General features: G+C 34.9%; 2 protein-coding genes and 1 pseudogene across 2 annotated transcripts; all 3 read left to right on the forward strand.

The window, feature by feature from the left end:
• The first annotated feature begins 532 nt into the window (after positions 1-532).
• On the forward strand, positions 533-10,604 carry LOC110717736 (serine/threonine-protein kinase tricorner-like). The gene is made up of 14 exons (XM_021896497.1): positions 533-742; positions 1,238-1,629; positions 4,329-4,503; positions 5,599-5,682; positions 5,771-6,012; positions 6,105-6,324; positions 6,625-6,704; positions 6,784-6,868; positions 7,512-7,643; positions 7,731-7,844; positions 7,956-8,006; positions 9,018-9,102; positions 9,325-9,381; positions 10,122-10,604. The coding sequence occupies exons 2-14, from the start codon at positions 1,403-1,405 to the stop codon at positions 10,223-10,225; spliced, it is 1,656 nt and encodes a 551-aa protein (XP_021752189.1). The 5' UTR covers positions 533-742; positions 1,238-1,402; the 3' UTR covers positions 10,226-10,604.
• Positions 10,605-13,909: 3,305 nt separating this feature from the next.
• On the forward strand, positions 13,910-15,002 carry LOC110717737 (annotated as a pseudogene).
• A 177-nt stretch (positions 15,003-15,179) lies between these two features.
• On the forward strand, positions 15,180-18,411 carry LOC110717735 (putative pentatricopeptide repeat-containing protein At3g23330). Its single transcript, XM_021896496.1, has one exon. It carries the CDS (start codon positions 15,432-15,434, stop codon positions 17,730-17,732), a length of 2,301 nt encoding a protein of 766 aa, XP_021752188.1. The 5' UTR covers positions 15,180-15,431; the 3' UTR covers positions 17,733-18,411.
• Positions 18,412-20,668: the final 2,257 nt, after the last annotated feature.

Consider the following 20,668-nt stretch of genomic DNA (forward strand, 5'->3'; position numbering starts at 1 on the left):
AAAAACTCAGCTCAAAATCACTCCCTCACTTACGACACTTTAACCAACTCACAAACCAATAAATTCCATCTCTCGCGATTATCAATTCATCGATCCATCCCTTATCGACTCAAAAACTCAACAACAGACGTTCAAAACGTTGACCTATACAGAATTCTCCAAATGTAATCACTATAATCTACATCGACACATTGCACTCCATACTCCATACCAAAACAAGATGTATATTATTTGTACCCAAAAAAACAGTGGATCTCTGAGCTAAAGATCTTCCAAATTCTCTCTCCAAATTCTAGGAATGTTGAAGTAGCAGTATAGTACAAGTAGTAGTATTAAATCCCATTATTTTTTTTCACATAAAAAGCAGAGCTTTTTCTGCCTTTTTTCCTTCTGCAACAAATTATTTTTTCCACCCACATTCACAACCAATCCTCTTTATTTTTATCTATTTTTTTTACCTGTTTTTTTCTTTTTTATTTATTTATTTATTTATTTATTTATTTTTTAAATATTTAAATTAGTTATAATTAAATTAAAAGTACACCAAAAAAAAAAAAAAAAAGAGGAGAGAGAAAATGAGGGATCATGCAAACCCACACCCAAACTGGTCGTTGATGTATCTTCTTCTTCACATCTTCACTTGTTCTTCTTCAATTTCTATTTCTGTAAAATTTTCCCCAATTTTTCTGGGTTTTTAGGGTTTCAATTCTTCACTTTTTGTGGCCGCTTTCTTTCTTTATAGGTATTTCAACTAATCTGTTATTGTTTAAATATCTCTTTTTTGCTTTATTGCACAATTCAATTTCTATCGCCTTAATTTTAGGGTTTTTCCCCTTTTTTGCTTTTGTTGCTGCTGATCTCGATGTAATTCTGTGTCTTTTTAATTTTTGATTGTTAGTTGTTATTTTTTTTAATTATTAGTTGCTACTGTATGGTAATTCCTTTCCTTTTTTAAAAAGAATTTCAATGAATTTTGGTGTTTTTTTTTTGCTGTTTGAGATAATTAAATGTGTAACTTCTGTATGAATTTTAGTGATGAAATGATTTACCAACATTTGTCATCTTTATTTTTAATTTATTTTATTGATTTTGATGCTAGGGCTTTTGCTGAATCTTCATATTTAGAAATAGTTGAATCTTATATAGAGAGGATGTAAAATTAAAATTCATGATTTTTTTTTTTTATTTTCTGAAATTTGATGCACTAGTTTACTAATGTTCAAATTGCTCTGTTTAGGTTAGTTCAGCAAGTGCTCAGTTGACAGGTGACCTGGAAAGAAGAAGATAGTTATTGGTGATTCTTTGTGATTAGAGAGTTTTAATTTGCTGTTGTTCTCCTTTTGTGGGATTTGAGTGTTTAGGCTTAGTTTTAGGTGATAGATTAGAGAAATAGAAAGAGGGGATGGAAGCGGCGAGGAGGTGTTTTACCGGGTTCAAAGTGAAAGATAAAGGAAGAGGGGTGAAGAAGGAGGCTGCTGTTACAGTTGTCAAAGGGAAAGAAGGGATGAAGGCTCCGGTTAGTGAGGACGCACCCTCCACCGCTACCAAGCAGAAAGTTGCAGCTGCTAAACAATACATCGAGAAGCATTATCAGGATCAGATGAAGAATTTGCAGCTAAGGAAGGAGCGGTAAGCCTTTTGTTGTTTTATTTTTTCGCTTAAAAGTAAATTGTTTTGCTGTTTATGGATCATGCTGCTGCTGTACAGGTACTATATGAAAACTGAAGAATCTACAATCTTAATTGCTTTGAGGATTGTTAGAATAACAAACTTAGAATCGTTGTACTTATTGGTGATCATTTTTGGTAAAAAAAGGCACAAGATTGCTTAGAAGGAAATGTAATATGCATAGTTGGACTGATTATTCAGTTATTACAAGGCTGTTTTACTGATTTATAGTGCTGGAGAACTGTTTTTGGTAAGCGCATTGATCCGGAGTGAGTACTACAGCTATTGTAGCTGTAGTTTACCAGCATTTAGTGGTTGTTCAACAAAACTAGCTGCTGTAGTCATGGGTTATTACTAGCTGTTTGAGTATTAGCGGTTATAGGCTAGTTGTTAGAGGTTAGCCGTCAATGGATCTGTTAAAACAAGTGTTGGTACAAAGTAGCTATTAGGAGTATAGGTATCTTTTGGATGAAATTATATGTAACTTGGCTTTTGCGAAAATCTGCTTCACTCTCTCACCGTTACCCTAACAGGATACCTAGCTGAACACTACTTTTCAAAATCAGTATTGCTTTAACTGAGTCAAAAAGCTAAACTCCACTTGAAAAACTCTTGCTGAACATGCCCCTAGATGTCATCAAATTTATGGCCTTATGTAGTGATTTGACTTATAAGGTAAGGATTTATCTTACATGCATGCTAAAGTCATTTTGTATGCAATGAATGGGTTGGCTTAGTTTTAGAATGACATTTGCTTGTGCAAAGAGAATTGACTATGATTTTATGTGACACATTAGTTGATTAAATGTGAGTGTATTCAATTTTCGTATTAGGGTAATCATGGTATTACTCCCTTGTCCCTAAAAGGATGCACCATTTTCCTTTTTGGGATGTCCCTAAAATAAGGCTCCATTCCATTTATGATTAAGTGATCCATTACTATACTTTCTCATCGTCTCATTGACATGTGGTCCCACTTTTTTTATTTTCTCCTAAACTTCACAACCAAATATTATAAGCATGCCAATTTTGCTACATACTTTTTAGGGATGGAGGGAGTAACAACCTGTGTTGAGCTTGAGTTTGAATTTGCTTGACTTGACTTGAACTAGCTTAGACCAGAGCTTAACTCATCCGTGATTGTCCAGAGTTTGAAAGTCCAAGCTTGACACAAATTTAAGATGTGCAATCAAGAACCGGCCTTGTCTCAAGCTCAAGATGTGCATGTATATGGGCTTTTTTCTTTTGACCCAATGCAAAGTTTTGGTCTGTCCGTATATGCAACTTCTTGTTTTTGGATTATAGCAATTGATGTATCTTTCTGGGTCCTAAATCATGGACCAGTTTGTACGCTGTCTATCATTTTGATCCTCCCTGATACAAGTGTGAGACTCAGGTATTGACCCAAGTGGCCAAGTGTTTAGCAAGGATCATTGATTCATTGTTAATTTATTGATCAAGGACAGTGATTCAAAGTTATGATGTACACTGGGCATCTGCGCATAGCTATTGTCCTTGTACTAGGTCAGCTGATAGGTCTACCATCATCCGTAACAGTTGTGTTCTTTCATTGTAGTCTCATTCATGACTAGGTGTTTTATTTTCTAAGAAATCTCTCTGCTCGTGCATTCTTGCAATTAAGGCTCTAAATTCCTGACCTCGTTTTCGGTCGATGTTTATGGTTTGATATCTCGAAATTAGATTATTTACTTATCTGGAAAGTTATGTTTCACATGCAATAGCAAGGTTTAAATGATAAATTGACCGTAAGATTATATAAAGTGTGTTTGGACGAGGGTGAAGGGAAAGATAAGTGAGGGATTCATCCTTCTTTATTTGGATATAGGATCGGAAATGGGAAGGGAAGAGAAATGGAGGAATCTTTTTTCTTCTCTAATCAACTAAATGCTTCCAATGTCAGAGAAATTTGAAAGGAAAGTGTCAATCATTTCTTTCCTCTTCTTCTCTTCACTCCCTTTCCCTCTACCATTTTTGTCCTAGCACAATTATAAAAGAATGCTCTCTTCTGAGATCATATTTGATGGATGCATTCTCTGAGTGTAAGACATCTAGACGAAAGTGATTTTTTTCCAAGATGGATTAACATAATCCATGTTACAGCAGCTCCTCATTCTTTGTATAAGACTAGAGTTACCCTTTGATGTCATGTTTCAATGGTTCTGTATGATTACTGATGTCATATGGCTTTTTCTTATGTAATTAGATTGTGCATCATTGAATAGTTGATGGAGCATTATAAACAAGTTTTGGCCTGTAAGAAATATAGAGGGATGGTTTCGTGTTCAATTTAAAACCCTTTTATCTTTTTTTGCTTCAAATCATGCTTTAGTCTTGTTGTTGCTGCAACCCCAACAGTAACTTCTACAAAGAGAGAGGCGAATGACCCTACTGGATGCCTTGGTTTCAGAGAAGTTGACTAGAAAGATATTTTTCGTTTTGATATTGCTCCTCACCATAGTTTAAGCTTGAATAATGAAAGTAAACAGTTATAATCATATATTTCCTGTAGATTTGCTATCTGGGAGCGCTATGTTCTATGCTGCTAGGCTGACCTTTTTGTTTCTTAGTTGTCTTCTTATATTTCTGTCACCTTTTTTGGAGATCATTATAATGGAGCTGCATGTCTTTTCTTCATGCAGGCGTGATATATTGGAGAAGAAGTTGGCTGATGCTGACGTTCCAAAGGACGAGAAGAGTAATATACTTCATTTTCTAGAGAAAAAGGAAAGAGAGTATATGCGACTTCAGAGGCATAAAATGGGAGCAGATGACTTTGAACCGTTGACAATGATAGGAAAGGGTGCATTTGGTGAGGTAAATTTGGTTTTTGTTTTTAGGTCCATGTCTTTAGCTTTTCCTACAAGCTATTTATGCCTTACATGAAGTGTTTTGGTCTTGTTGATTATCGAGACATTTGCTGAATTGTGTCTGTGCCAGAAAGCTGTATGGGTTAGAATTTTAGATAGGTACGTCGAGGCTTTTTTTTTTTTTATTATAATTTTATAAATCTGTTTCCATTTTTGGGGGAGTGCAATATGCATATTTCCCTTGCATTTGTTGATATGCCTGACTAGGGTTGGTGGTTTCTTCAGTTTAGTTTTGGCTCTCCTGGAATATCATGTTTCTCTAACAGATGTATTATTGTCTTTATCATCTGATGTATTTAATTCGAAATTCTCTTTCTGATGATGTAGCTAACCAGGGATTTGATCTCCTGTATTAGTCTGTTCTTTGTTATTGACTTTTCTTCATTTACTAAAATGAAATACTCCTGTTTCCAGTAAGGTAACCACTTTTCATGAAGGAGGTGTTTCAAAATGTAGATAAATAGCAATGTCCATCATATTGTGAAACAGTTGGAGTATGCACAGATTACGCCCTAGCCTACCTTTTTTGATTTCTTCTTCTCTAGAACTATTATACATGATTAATAAAAAAATTCAAATAATATTCGTGATGAGCTCAAGGAAGTTCATTAAATTTGAATTCAAAAAGATCACAAAACAGTTTGGTATATAAATTAAGTTGAAGCAAACAGGCCCTGAGTCAGAGACCCTGACACAGTCATCATAATGATGAAGAATGATTTTCTCAATTGTTACGTTATTTTGGTGTGCATATAGGATGGAGTTAGGGCCTCAGACACTTTTTGTGTTGGTCAAGTCTTTGTGGTGCTAGTTTTACTGAAAAAAAATACTGTTGTCACTTTGATCTGCTCTAGAACCTCTTTACCAGTGGCACCCCAAGCTCTTTAACTTGAAGATGAAACCTATTTGAAACTATCAGTATCTTTATATAACACTTCTTAAACTTTTGTATGGCTTATACTTTGTGCTCCATAGTCTCACTTCAAATGATGCTACTGATGTAGCCATTGAGTATTCATCACATATTTTCTCGTCATTCCAGGTGAGAATTTGCCGAGAAAAATCGACTGGCCATGTTTACGCTATGAAGAAATTGAAGAAATCTGAGATGCTCAGGAGAGGCCAGGCATGTATTTTGTTTGAATTGTCTTTTACATTACCAGATTTGATGGCTAGTCATGATGCCAAGCTCTCACTTATTCCAATTGGTACAGGTGGAACATGTAAAAGCCGAAAGAAACTTACTTGCAGAAGTTGACAGTAATTGCATTGTCAAGCTTTATTGCTCCTTTCAAGATGATGAGTACCTTTACCTCATCATGGAATATCTTCCTGGTGGGGATATGATGACTTTACTCATGCGTAAGGATACACTAACTGAAGATGAGGCTAGGTTTTATGTTGCGGAAACTGTCCTTGCCATTGAATCCATTCATAAGCATAATTATATACATAGGTATGCATGTTTGTTTGTGGAACTGCATTCTTTAGCTTGTCAGATATTTTAATGTGGTGAAGAGGAATAATTTTTTAAATGTATTGTTGCAGAGACATCAAACCTGATAATTTACTACTTGATAAATACGGTCACATGAAACTTTCAGACTTTGGATTATGTAAACCACTGGATTGCCGAGGCCTTCAAGAAAAGGATTTTTCTGTGGGAAGTAACTTAAGTGGAGCTCTTCAGAGTGATGGACGGCCTGTAGCTCCAAAACGCTCACAGCAGGAGCAGTTACTACACTGGCAGAAGAACAGGAGAATGCTTGTAAATATTATTGTCCTTTCTCTTTATATTTTACTAGATTTCAGAACGCTTAATAACTGAGGTTTGTTTGCGATTGAATTGTGATTCTTGTAGGAGGTTGTGAAATGGTTCAGTTTAGGGGCACATAAGAATTTTCTTTACAATCATGACTTATAATGAGCTTAGTTTTTTTTTTCTTCTTTAACAACGCATTTTGGCAAGTGTAGTGTGATCTTTTTCGATGCAATATGTTAGTACATATTGGATATCTACTGCAACATGAGTAATTGAATTCTAACTATTAAAGTTTGCATGTTGTAGGCTTATTCAACAGTTGGCACACCAGATTACATTGCCCCGGAAGTGCTGTTGAAGAAAGGATATGGCATGGAATGTGATTGGTTAGCATTAAAACATCTTGCACATTTAGCTTTCTTTTTGCATAATGTATGTTTAATAGCTTATTCTGTACATGGGCAGGTGGTCTCTGGGTGCTATCATGTACGAAATGCTCGTTGGATATCCACCTTTTTATTCAGATGATCCTATGTCGACTTGTAGGAAGGTGAGCTTCAACCTTTTAGTTTCTTATTTTGTTTGTACACCATTACTCAGTAACAGAAGGTCAGAAGTCATTAGCCTGTTACTGTCTTTTGTTTGCTTTAATTTTCGTTAGGATCAAGTTAAGATATTGTTGCTTCTAATTTTATCTCGATGTTTGCTCTTACAATGGATTTCATTAAGCATTTTAGACTGTAGCATAAACTGTTAGAACACCCCATGTGAACTTGATTTTCTTAGTTTTCCCCAAGTTTTTGTATCTTCACTTTTCTGCTACCTACAGGAGAGGGTTTCCCATTGTGTATAAAAGCTCTTTGCCCTTTTTTTGGTTACTTAGAAGATAAGAGTTAAAAAATTTACCCCTTCCCTCCTGTCTGCCCATCAAGTTTATCAATTCTTTAATGGAAAGGCAGACAACAGCACTTCAGCTCTGTTATTGTTAACTGTTTTTTTTTATTTTATTTTTTATTGCACATCCATTTTTTTTAAAAAAAATTCAGCAAGATGATGCTTTTCTGTGTTGGGTTTTAAGGCTTAATCTTACATACAATGAGGCAGAAAATTGTGATTGTACAATACTTCATCGTAGACAGGATTTAAATTCGAAAAGTTGAGCTTTTTACAAATTTCTTTTTCTCTATATTCAGATTGTTAATTGGAGACATCATCTAAAATTTCCGGAAGAAGCTAGGCTGTCTCGGGAAGCAAAAGATCTTATATGTAAACTCCTTTGCAATGTTGAGCAACGGCTTGGAACCAAAGGTGCAGATGAAATAAAGGTGATTACTGGTTCCTAGCTGAATATTGCATTATAGCAGATAGTGAACTCAAAATTGGTGACTTGCCTGGTTTTCAATGGTCATCAGGCACATCCGTGGTTTAAGGGTGTTGATTGGGACAAATTGTATCAAATAGAAGCTGCATTTCTTCCTGAAGTAAATGATGAACTGGATACGCAAAACTTTGAAAAATTTGAAGAGGTTTGTTTTTTCAAACTCAAACTATCTTTCACACCAAAATTTTGAACAGTGAAATGGCTGATTCTTCCCAATCCTTCGTTCTTTACTTGTCATTTGTGTATGGAATTGCAGACGGACAAGCAATCTCATCCTGCTAACTCGAAATCTGGTCCATGGAGAAAGGTCAGTGTGAAGTTGCACAATTTATAGTTTTGGAATTCTTGGTACAGCTACATCCTTTTAACAAATGAGCCCTTTGGTTCTTGTGCTTTGGATGATAAGAGGGTTGCTGACTGTTGTCAGTGTGTTAGATTCTGGCTGTTGTATGTTCATCTTGAGATTTTTTTTTTAGATTCATACTAAGCCCCCTTCTGAGGCAATGGCATAATCTGTGGTGGGTTTGGCAAGAGTTTCCTTGTATCCTTATATGAATATGCAAAAAGTGCTTTCGTGTATAGTTGTAGAGCAGGACTTCAGGAGCCATTAAAATCTGGGCAGGATTAGTCAATATTGTTTGTATGTGAAGTGTAGTAATAACATTTACACTTTGTTTGGATAGAAGGAAATGGAAGGAAAAGAAAGGGAGATGATCAAACTCTCTTGTTTGGGTAAATGATTGGGGGAAGGAAGGGAAAGGAGAGGGAGGGATCCATTTTCCCTCTTTCTTTAATAAGGATAATCCCTCCAAAATTGGAGAGATTTGGAGGGAAAATGGTACTCACCTCCTCCTCCCTTTCTTTTCCCTTCCCTTTTCTTCCTCTTCTTTCCCTCCCCTTTCTTTCCTTCCTTATTTGCTATCCAAACAAAGTGTTAGGGTATCATTGACGTGCTGTCTTTCATGAGCACAATGATTGGATTAGCATTGTGATGATTAGCTATAGGTATGCCTGTATGACAGTAACTCAGTGGAAAATTCCTGGTAGTTTACATGTTCCCGTCTTCCTGATCCTTAAATGTGTTTTATGTGTGGGTTTGTTGGCCGTACCCAAACTTGCTGCAAACTTGCAATATTAAATGCGCTGCTGATTGTCAAGCATTAATTTTTCTGTTCTATGTCGGAGTATCTTTGTCATGTGCTGAATTTGTATTATTTTGGCGACTTCACTATAGGTTTTTTCTTTACCCTGCATGCATGTTTGATGTAGAAATCTAGTGCTCTCGTTGTCTTACATTGTGGTGTTATTGGCACCGCAGATGCTCTCATCAAAGGATGTCAACTTTGTTGGATATACATACAAAAATTTTGAAATCGTCAATGATCATGAAGTACCTGGAATCTGTGAGCTCTCTTGTCTCAATTGTATTTTCTTTCACTGTATACAATTTTTCTACCTTAAGAATTATCCCTTGTGCAAGAATTTGCCTCTTGCTACTTTCTTGCCAATGTTTTTTTGCTGCATGAATGTACATTAGCTTGACATACTTGTCTGGTAGAGAGTATTATTTACCCTAAATTTTATTTATTGATAGAGTTGCCTTATTTAATCTGTCCTCCTTGCAGCTGAAATAAAGAAAAAGAGTACTAAACCCAAGAGGCCAACGATCAAATCTCTTTTTGGTATGTGTTCCTTACCCCAATGCCTTCTTTTTTTTTTCTTCGTTTCTTGGCTTTTACGTTTTTATTTATTCAAGGTATGCTTTTGTTACAAATAGATTTGTAATATGCACACAAAACCCATCTTTCTCCCTTGTTCACTAATGACATAATTTCGGATCAAAATATAAGCCCTAAGAAATCTGTAAAATAGTGAAATGAAAGCAAACTATAAAGAAGCTCCTCTGAGCTATAATGTGTGATTTTAGAAGATATCGGATGAATATACTTGCACAATAACATAGCTCATGCATGACCGCCACATAATTACTGTCATTTTCTCAAGATGTACTTTCATTTTTTAAGATTTTTTTAATTTTCTTTTGTCAAAATTTAGTTTCAAATTATGATCTTTTAGATTGACTTGCTAAGAGCCTGTTTGGGAAATGTAACAGTTGTAGACTTGTATTAGTGGGTAGAGATTAGATGCTAGCTGTAGAAGATTTTGATTTTTGTTTACCTATTAGTTACCACTTGATAATATCATGTTAGACATTTTTGTTTTCCATACTTTTTATATAATTTTACCGTGTGTTTTATCAAAATTTGGTACGGAATAGATAATCATAAAATTTTGTTTGGTATTACTTGCTAAAGTTCAGCATTAAACATTTAGTTTCTTGTGTTATTTTATTAAAAAATTTGCATCATTTAATGGGTTTTGTTCCATTGTTATTGACAATCACTGTCTGTTTCCCTCACAGATGATAATTCACAGACCTCGTCAAAGCAACCTGCTCAAGGGAGTTTCCTCAATCTTTTGCCGCCTCACCCTGAAGTTCCTGAGAAACAGGGCGACTCCTTGTAAATCTTGCTAACTTCTCTTGATTCCAGATATGATCAAATAGGTTTTCTTAGTGTTGATTTTGAAGCGGACAGTTTTGGTTCATTTACTGCTGCACATTGGCTCTGTGGATGCATAGGAAAGAGACGCTTTGGGAAGGGTTCAGGGCAAAGGCCCGAATATAGAGTGATTATTTGGACCTTGAATTTGATGTCAATCTCTTGTAAATTAATAGCCCAAAGTGTATATGTTTATATTCAGTCGATTGTTTTTGCTGTGTTCTCGAAAAATGATAGTTACAGCATAGGAGCCATCTCCTCTAAAAAGAACAAATTGTAATTATTTTTTAAATTGATTGACCACATTAACATTATGTCATCGTGCAAAAGTCTACGTTTGTAAAGCTTGTTTCCCTCCTTGTGCTTGAACTTGGTTTATTATTTATGCACATTGCACAAATGTTATGAACACAATTGGTTTGGGTGATAATTTGCCAGGTCCATTTTGTAGCAAGTGTGTTTTTGTGTAATTCAGAAAGTCTATTAGCAAGGTCTTATTAACAGAGCAAGTACTGTAGTTCAAGATAATTCATCTTGGCTAGCTAGCTGAAAAGTGAAAAGTACTTCATCCGTTTCTTTATAGTTACAACACACACTTTACCACGGTATTTAAGAAAAGTGGATCTCACATGATATAATACACTTAAAATGGGGTTAAAAGGTTATTAGGAGTATAATCAATTAGGTCATGAGCTTTAAATAAAGATAATAGTATAATTTTCACCATAAAAATCTTCCTTTTGTAGTGTGTTGTAACTATTGTGATATTTCCATTTTAGGAAAGTGTTGTAACTATAAAGAAACGGAGAAAGTATATCATAAGAAGTTGGCTTGTTATTTATTAGGCATAGTAAAAAAAGTTTAAAGCTTACCAATTACTATGAATATATGTAGTGCATTGAACAACACCACATTTGCCTGCTATTTATACTAGCACCAACTTATAGTGTAAGTCGCAATTAACGTACTCATCAGTCATCATGTTGTTACAATTTTTACATATGAAAGTTTTACCTTATGCAATTTTTGCAAAATCTCTAAGTTAAGATGAGCTTTAATTGACTCATTGGAACCTTTTAGCAGAAAGCTAATGGAGCTAGAGCCATGGGGTTCAAAAAGATTCATGGACCTTCAGGCGTTCATTATCCATATATAGTACTACTATTTTATGTAGTATACAAATCCTGCATGATACAATGAACATTTTTTTTAAGGTAAAGAAGACCCTAACTAGATCTCAACTGTCACGATTTTTTTGGATCAGTGTTTGCGGGTCAGGAACTTGAAAGTAAAGAGGAGGGTAAGTGAATCCCTACCCCAAGCACCCTCACTTGGTAGGATTTGAACTCCAAACCTTTAGGATATGAGGTAAGAAACTTATCAAGTGAGTCAACACTTTCTAAGCATTGGAAAAATAACAGGTATAATACAATGAACATGATATTGGAAAAATGTTCCTATATACCATGATATTTCAAAATATTTCTAAGCTCACCCTCAAAATTACTAAATAAAAAAACCTGGAATTTTCACCTTATAATTACGATTTAGGCCCTATTTAGTTCACCTTAAAAAATAATACTATTAAGTAAAAATAATTTTAGTTCAGTAAATATAATTTCAGTTTAGTAAAAATAAGTTTGGTTCACTAAAATTAATTTCAGTTTAGTAAAAATAAGTTTGGTTCATTAAAATTAATTTCAGTTCAGTAAAAATAAGTTCAATTTGGTAAAATTTAGTAAGTTTAAAGAATAAATATAACAGAGTATCAACAAAAATAATTTTAATCCGGCGAAAATAAGGTGAAGTAAATCGGTTTATTAAATAGTGAAAACCATGAAATAGTGAAATAGCGCATACAAATGTCGGTTTCTTCGGTCGACAACCATCGCATTCGCGTATAAATAAGTACAAAGATCAATTTTAGTAGTTTGGTCATCTTCCAAATTCTCAACAACAAATTGGTGAATATGCAGGTACCTTTCTTTTTAAGTTTACTCCTCTTTATTGCTTGCAAATACTAACCCTAAATTGCCAATAACATTAATCTTTCTCCACTTTTGTTAATATATATAATATATCTCTGTTATTTAATTAAGAATTGTACTCGATCTTCCCCAAATTTTAATTTTGTTGTAGGGTTTTTAGGGTTTACTCTGTTCAATCAAACAAAGTCGAAATTGGGTGGCAGAATTTGGGATTTTAAAGAACTAATTCTATGCAACTTCTTGTTTCTTGTTAATTACAATTAATTTAAGCTTAAATTCTATGATTTCATATAGTTAGAGCATCTATTTTGATGTCTCAAGTACTGTATTAAGAACCCTAATCATATTAATCAACTCCAGGCTCTTACATATTGACCTTACGGTTCATAATCGAAAAGAATGAACACCCTTCTGTTTAATGCTAAAATTAGGTGCTATCTCAAAATTGCAAGCCATTTAAGTCTATGGTGCTATCCACTGACATGCTTGCTTGCCGAGCCTGAGCCATGCCAACTAATTTCACCTAGGGGTGTCTGGTATGTGGGAATGGGAGTTTGCGGAATTGAAGTTGGGGTAAGTTATGGGAATGAAGATTTGCCTTGCTTTGATGTTGAGAGTATCTAACAATTCATTCCCGAAAACTCGATCAAAGGCAAACGAATCCCAACTATTTTCCGGGATCCACCGGATTGCCTATTATAGGCAATTCAAGTAAGAAAGAGAACGTCCTCTGAAATGGGGTTCATCCTTATCAGGGGATAGCGGTGACAAAGGAGAATCCATAAGCAGCGATGCGGAATTCTATCACCTCATACTTGCCCATCACCTTACTAATTAGGCCATTAATAGCATTTAAATTTTTGCCCTTCATTCCCTTGACCACCTTTAAGAGACAGAGAAGACAACTATCATGGCCGATAGATGCAATAATGTCATCTATAGTTCCCTTAAAAGTAATATCCAAATCTGCGTTAAAGTCGCAAAGCGTAGGGATTCTATTGCTTACCATGAGCAAAATGGTCCATATATTTCGATTTTTGTAAATACTAGAAAATCAAACAAGCACTGTGAGAGTGTTTTGGAAATGCTAGTTCTAGCTCAATCAAAATCCTCCCCATAATAGTTTTATTATAATGGCCCGTTCCCTCCCTTGTAAGATGTAAAACTACCTCCCCTAACAATAGATTCACAATCAAAGTTCCCCTTCCTTTCATACTCACAATAGTAAGCATCTTCAAATAGCAAGGAAGAATGGTCATAAGGCAATGGAATACTACTGAAAATACCCTTTGAACCTGATAATATTGTTTTAGGAGCAATCTTTTGGAGACGGAAGGTGTATTTGAGTTGGGGCTATCTTAATTTTTCACCTAATTTATCAGGTTTGAGTGATCCAGTTGACTTGGCCGCTGATATATTGACCAGATTTGCAGAATGCGCTCATGCTACTGACTGCTGTTCCATTAGCATTGTTACTTGTATCATTTAGTTTAATTATATTTTGGATTCCTTCCTTTTCTTTTTCAATGAGTGCAAGCCCTCGGCTTCATAGCTAATATAGGTGTAATATAGACTTAATTGTATTGATGAATTTTTGGTCTATGTAATTCTGTTTTTTCTGCTTTCTTTGGTTCAACCTGCTGATTTCTTTTTTGCTGTGTATGTAGGCCAGTGATAGATTTAACATCAATTCCCAGCTCGAGCACCTTCAAGCTAAATATGTTGGGACTGGGCATGCAGATTTGAACAGATTGTAAATTTTCTTCTATATAAACTTTGGATGGCTTTATAACATATTGATTTATTGGTTAATTGGTTCTAATTTTTGTTCTTATTTAACTGAACAGTGAATGGGCTGTTAACATCCAACGTGATAGCTATGCTTCCTATGTTGGGCATTACCCAATGCTTGCATATTTTGCTGTTGCAGAAAATGAGTCTATTGGAAGAGAACGTTACAACTTCATGCAGGTTTGTTCATGCTATCCTTCATGTTGTTGTCTTGTTATTGTCCATGTAAATTTTGTTAGTGCTGGATTGGTCTTAAGAGGAAATCGATGTTTAATGCAAGTTAGACTTGTAATTTGTAATTTAAACACAGAACAGGAATATCATCAAACTGAATCTATATATTTACATGTAATGTTGCATTTGGAGGGATAAATGGATGACGGTGGTGTGCGTATTTTAGTTTACAAACACAACTGAACACTTGGTCACTGAGCTATTGAGTTTGATTTGGATTTGTTAGTGGCTTTATATTTTAACATGCCAAGTTTTTGCCTGCGGTACAACTTATATGAACTGGTCTCTTTGCGAGTTACTTCTATAGTACTCAATTACTCATTCTTGCCATTCTCACTTATGGAACTGTTATATGTCTTGCAGAAAATGCTGCTACCTTGTGGCCTTCCTCCTGAAAGAGAAGATGATTGAGAGATGATGCTATACTTTTCTACCATAAGTTCTGATGTTTGGTTCAACGAGCATTGTGTGTGTTTCCATTGGGAGTTTTGGTGGATAGAATTGTTAAAAGGAATTCCTTCTCACATCTAAATCCCGTGTTTAAAAAATTATGATGCAATAGCAACTTGGTGGATGTGTATGTTTATTCGTCTGTCTCTATAAACAATAATGATTGTTTAGATTAGTGAAAAATGACTTTGAAGCAAAGAAGTTCTTCAGTGTGAAATACCCCTTCCCTTACTGAATATTGCAGATTTGCAGATGTCCATTTGCGCTTTTTAATTTGGATGTGGGAGTGTTTTTTTTTTTTTTTAAATTCTGCTTGGACCACAAAGGATTGTGTTGTGAAAGTTGATTTTTGGTTTTTGATGTACCGTGCTTCATAGAGTTCATATGAAGTTGAAGTTATCATTTCGACTAAATTCAAGCCTCGGAAAGGCAAACACTTAGTTTAACTAAATTCAAGCCTCAGAAAGGCAAAACTTCCATTCTAGTATGAGTACAATTCATGGTTGTAACTTGTGACTGTGAGCTTCATAGTGTAAGGACGCTAATGCCTAAGGTTTATTTTACAAAATGGTTCATGAGTATGAATGTATGATCTACTCGTACTTTGTATGTCCACGCGTCATATAGAGCGTTATAATATAATACGAGTATAATATGACTGTACAAGTATAATACGACTGTACGAGTAGTCGCACCAATAAGGGAAGAATGCACAATATTGCATACATTATGAACAACATTTCAATTTACAACTCTCAAATGACATCCTCCAAACTCCTGAAAACCCTTCTCAAAAACCCATCCTCCATTTCTTCAAAATCCCAAATCAAACAACTTCATGCCCAGATCATCAAACTCAAAGGATTCAACTCATATTATCTTTCCACTCTTCTTTCTATCTACTCTAACCTCAATTTTTTACCTGAATCCATCAATCTCTTTCATACCCTTCAATCTCCCCCTCTTCTTGCTTGGAAATCTATCATTAGATGTTACACTTCCCTTGGGTTTTTCATTGAATCTTTGAATTGTTTTAATCATATGAGAGTTTCTGGGTTACACCCAGATCATAATGTTTTTCCTTCTGTTGTAAAATCATGCACTTTTTTGAAAAGTTTGAAGCTTGCTGAATCTGTTCATGCTTGTATTATACGTGTTGGTCTTGATATCGATATTTACACTGGTAATGCATTAATGAATATGTATTCAAAATTGGAGACTTCGAGTGGGAAATTTGAGGACAACGGTAAAGCCCGCCATATGTTCGATGAAATGCCTCAAAGAAAATTGAATTATAGAAGTTGTGATGATTTGTCTAGCACTAAAGTTGAGGATAATATGGTTGATGGGTTTGATAAAATGGTTGTGGATTTTCATCCAAAGTTCGACTTGGATGTAATGGGTAGTAATGGTAAAGGCAGGGGACCGGGTTTTCGAAAGAGTGGCTTGCAGAAAGTATTTGATGTCATGCCAGTTAGGGATCTTGTTTCTTGGAATACAGTTATTGCAGGAAATGCACAAGATGGGATGTTTGAAGATGCTTTAGCTATGTTAAGGGACATGGGAAAGGCGAACCTTAAGCCGGATACTTTTAGTTTGTCAAGTGCTCTTCCAATGTTTGCAGAACTTGTGGATGTTGTTAGAGGGAAGGAGATTCATGGTTATGCTATTAGATATGGAATTGATGTCGACTTGCACGTTGGAAGTGGATTGATTGACATGTATGCTAAGTGCAATCATATAGAGAATGCATACAGGGTGTTTATTCTTTTACCTTCTCGTGATAGCATTACTTGGAACTCTATTATTGCTGGATGTGTTCAAAATGGACGATTTGACGAGGGTCTAAAATTGTTTAGGAAAATGGTAATGGCGAAAGTTAAGCCTGGGAGTGTTTCATTTTCGAGCATCATTCCTGCTTGTGCTCATCTAACAACTTTACGCTTGGGTAAGCAGTTGCATGGTTACATTATGAGGTGTGGATTCGAGGAAAATGTGCTTATTTCTAGTTCGTTAATTGACATGTATGCAAAATGCGGGTACATCAAGCTTGCTAGGTGTATATTCGATAAGATGAAGCTTCATGACACCGTGTCATGGACAGCCATGATCATGGGATATGCTTTACATGGGCATGCTCACAATGCCATTTCCTTATTCAAGCAAATGGAAGTCGATGGAATGAAACCCAACTCTGTTGCTTTTGTAGCTCTTTTAACAGCCTGTAGTCATGCTGGATTAGTAGATGAAGCCTGGAATTACTTTAACAGCATGATTCATGATTATGGACTATCCCCACAGTTGGAGCACTATGCTGCTGTAGCAGACTTTCTTGGTCGAGCTGGAAGGTTAAAAGAAGCTTATGATTTTATTTGTAAGATGTCTTCTCCAAGCAGTAGTATTTGGTCCACATTGCTGTCTGCTTGTCGAATGCATAAAAATGTCGATATGGCTGAAAAAGTTGCGAGAGAAATATTCAGAGTTGATCCTAGTAACATAGGGGCTCATGTCCTCTTATCAAACACGTATTCTGCTGCTAAGAGATGGAAAGATGCTGCGAATGTGAGAATAACTATGAGGAATAAAGGGCTGTTGAAAGCAGCAGCTTGCAGCTGGATCGAAGTGAAGAACAAATTACATGCTTTCGTGGCAGGAGATAAATCTCATCCATGTTATGAAAAGATAAAGGAGGCTCTAGCAAAGTTACTAGAGAAGATGGAGGGAGAAGGATATGTTCCTGATACAGGCGAAGTGCTCCATGATATTGATGAGGAGCAAAAGAAGAGTCTACTTTATAATCACAGTGAGAGATTAGCAATAGCATATGGCATCATAAGTACTCCGGAGGGAGCAACAATTTGCATAACCAAGAATATACGAGTGTGTAGTGACTGCCATACAGCAATAAAATTCATATCTAAGATTGTTAAAAGAGAAGTAATCGTTAGAGATAATAGCCGGTTTCACCATTTCAAAGATGGCATCTGTTCATGTGGAGATTATTGGTAGCGAGAATGAACTTGCAGATTTGAAACATAGCAGAAAGCCTCTAAATGTAAGATGGCCAAACACTTAGCAAACAAGATTCTGCAGAGTTCATATTATTTGGTTGCAAATTGACAGTAACTTGCTATCATATACGGAGTATCCAACATAGAGCTGCTTATTTCTGGCTGCTACCACAATTTTCTCCACTTCAGACCTGGGGTTCTAGCAAATTTTTTGGGTCTTGAATTACTGCCCAAGCTTGGTTAAATTGAGCAAAATTACTTTAAAATGCATTTTGGGATGAAGAAGTCTGCCTGAAAGTTGGCTCAGCAACTGGGATGCAAAATTCAGCCTAAAACCAGAAAACCAGGCCGGGCCAGTTTGACCTGCTCAATAACAGACTCAGATGAAGTAGAGACTTCAGAATCACGCGGAAGTGAAAATGTTGCAGTTGTTGTAGAAGTATCTATTTTGCTTGATTGTTTGTATGGTCTTTGCAGTTATTGTAGATTGTAAGCTTTTGTATATTACCAATTTGCTTGACATTATAGTCATACTCTTACCATTTTTCTTGTATATAATCACATTAAGTGGCAGCGTTGATTGTTGGATTGTCCATTATTCATATGTGATCTCAGCTACTTGAGCTTGAACAGATTTTGTAATCTGCATGTACTAGAAAGAAAATCAAAGAAAGAGATTTGACAAAAGAGTTGAAAAGTACTTCAGTTTGATGATATGTATCTGACTGTTACTCTCATCATGCTTTCAATATGAGATCCAATACCTGCTTATACTCTACTTTTTTTGGTTCCTAGGGGGCATAAGGCCTGAAACCAAGCAGAAAATTATGTCTTAGCTCATTGTAGGAAAAGAGTCCGGCTTATGTCTTGAAATTCAGAAACTACACTAGTTGTTGCCCCTACAAAACATCTCGAAGGAGTGAAGAGGTACCAAGGAAGAAAGATTGATCCCGATATCCACCATCATCACTGAAGGAGCTAGTAGCTCAATGAGGACAGGAATGCAGGTTAGCTATCAGCTCTTCCGGAAAGTAACAAGGTAGTAAATTTCAAGTATCAACTCCGAGTTTAACAACTAAACTAGCTAAAGTAAACCTGTTATCCTTTTTACGTAGTATATACAAACTTTGTGTTATGTTAATATGTTATGTGTATGCAAGATTGCAAATCATGCAACAAATAAGTCCAAGAGCAAAATATAAAAGGGTCCGGTTGAGATTACATGTTGGCATAACAGTAAAGCACAAATTTGTATGTAAAATGACTAAAATCACATCTATAAATGGTACAATTTCACAAGTGTAATAATTTATTTAGAATAGTGACGATTCACTAAGTATATTAATATCTTGACCCACATTTTCTTTCTATCCAAAAATTATTTTGATTTTGACCCTTCATTTTTTAAATTATACTGATGATTTATCATGATCAGACTGATTTTTGAACAGTTTACCTTGAACAATCTAATGCCTACTTTGCTAGGGTTTGGGCCAGAATTTTTTGGAGTGACTATATAATTATATATACAAGTATATTTCAGAAAATCCAAGGCTATGTTATATTTCTATATAAAGCAGTAGATTAGAGAATATGGGCTGATTGAATCTCTATTATAGCTGGCACTTTGTACTGTTAACAAGTTGACAAAACTGAGGGGCAAGAAGCCAAGAAAAGAGAGTTGAGGAAGTAAAACTTCTTACCCCTTGTGTGTCTTCCCCCCTTTGATTACTAAGGGGTGTGACCTTTTGTTCACATAGGCAAATTATTTCGTGTCAAAAGAATGCGTGTTCGCTGATACGTGAAGTATTGCGTTGTGTCATTGTCCCTTTACATTATTTTGTAAGGAGAATTCCCTTGCAAGTAGGGGGAAATTTGAGGATCTCACTTGAACAACAAATATTTACTATGAATATTTACATTATGAACATATAAAATATTATTATGAATATAAGGCATTTTATTATGAACATACAAAATTTAAAGAAATAAAAATAATATGATTATGAAACATATGCATCTTAATTCATAAGTATTAAAAATATGAACATATAAATTCAAAATATGAACATATGCATTGGTTCATTTTTGAATGTTTATGAACATAACCATTTCAGAAGGTGAACATATACATAAAAAAATATGAACATATGAATTTAGAAAGTGAATATAAGCATTTCAAAAAGTTTACAAACGGATTCAAAATATGAACATAAGAATTCAAAATATAAACATATGCATTTCGAAATGTGAACATAAAATATCCGTTTGATTTCACTAATTTTTTTGACAATTCCAATAATAAATTTCGAACAATATTCAAACAAAATTAAGTGATAATCATATAAATTCAAACAAAATTAAGTGAAATTTACATAAAATAGCCTTTTTGGGAAGGATCTTTTTTTTATTTTGCATCTCTTTCCTAATGTCCATTGAAGTTTTTGCAGTTTTTTAGTGAAAGAATGAAATAGAGGAGAGAGAATGTGAAAAAGAGGAGAGAGAAAATCATATAGAAGAAGAAGATTTTTGAGTTTGGAAATGACGTTACATTTATTGGGTGTGGGTGGGTGTATTGGGTATGGGTGGGTGTATTGCAATTTTCGTGTTTTTTTGGTTTTAGGATTTTTTTTTTTAAAACGGTTTTAGGGCTTTTTTTAATCAGGTGTGTAATACCCCGTATTTTTAATGTATTTTATAAATTATTTATTTAATTATAAAATATATTTTGGGTCAAACTATTTTAATTATTGAATTATAAATAAAGCAAGTATTTATATTTGGGACAATAAATATTCAATCCAAACGTAGCCCATCTTTATTGAACCCAATCATCTTATTTTTTACTTTTGGGCCACCTACTTCATCACATTTAAGTCCATTATTTTTATGAAGCCCAAACCTACCCTAACCTACTCTACACTATAAATACTC

This window comes from Chenopodium quinoa, unplaced genomic scaffold (assembly GCF_001683475.1).
Source record: "Chenopodium quinoa cultivar QQ74 unplaced genomic scaffold, ASM168347v1, whole genome shotgun sequence".
NCBI classification, from domain to species: domain Eukaryota; kingdom Viridiplantae; phylum Streptophyta; class Magnoliopsida; order Caryophyllales; family Amaranthaceae; genus Chenopodium; species Chenopodium quinoa.

Bases quoted from the DNA above. Each gene is read 5' to 3' on its own strand.
- LOC110717736 (XM_021896497.1), top strand. From the start codon at position 1,403: ATGGAAGCGGCGAGGAGGTGTTTTACCGGGTTCAAAGTGAAAGATAAA. The intron at 7,845-7,955 runs GTTTGTTTTTTC...ATGGAATTGCAG, and splicing joins ACTTTGAAAAATTTGAAGAG to ACGGACAAGCAATCTCATCC. The intron at 9,382-10,121 runs GTATGTGTTCCT...TTTCCCTCACAG, and splicing joins AACGATCAAATCTCTTTTTG to ATGATAATTCACAGACCTCG.
- LOC110717735 (XM_021896496.1), top strand. From the start codon at position 15,432: ATGCACAATATTGCATACATTATGAACAACATTTCAATTTACAACTCT.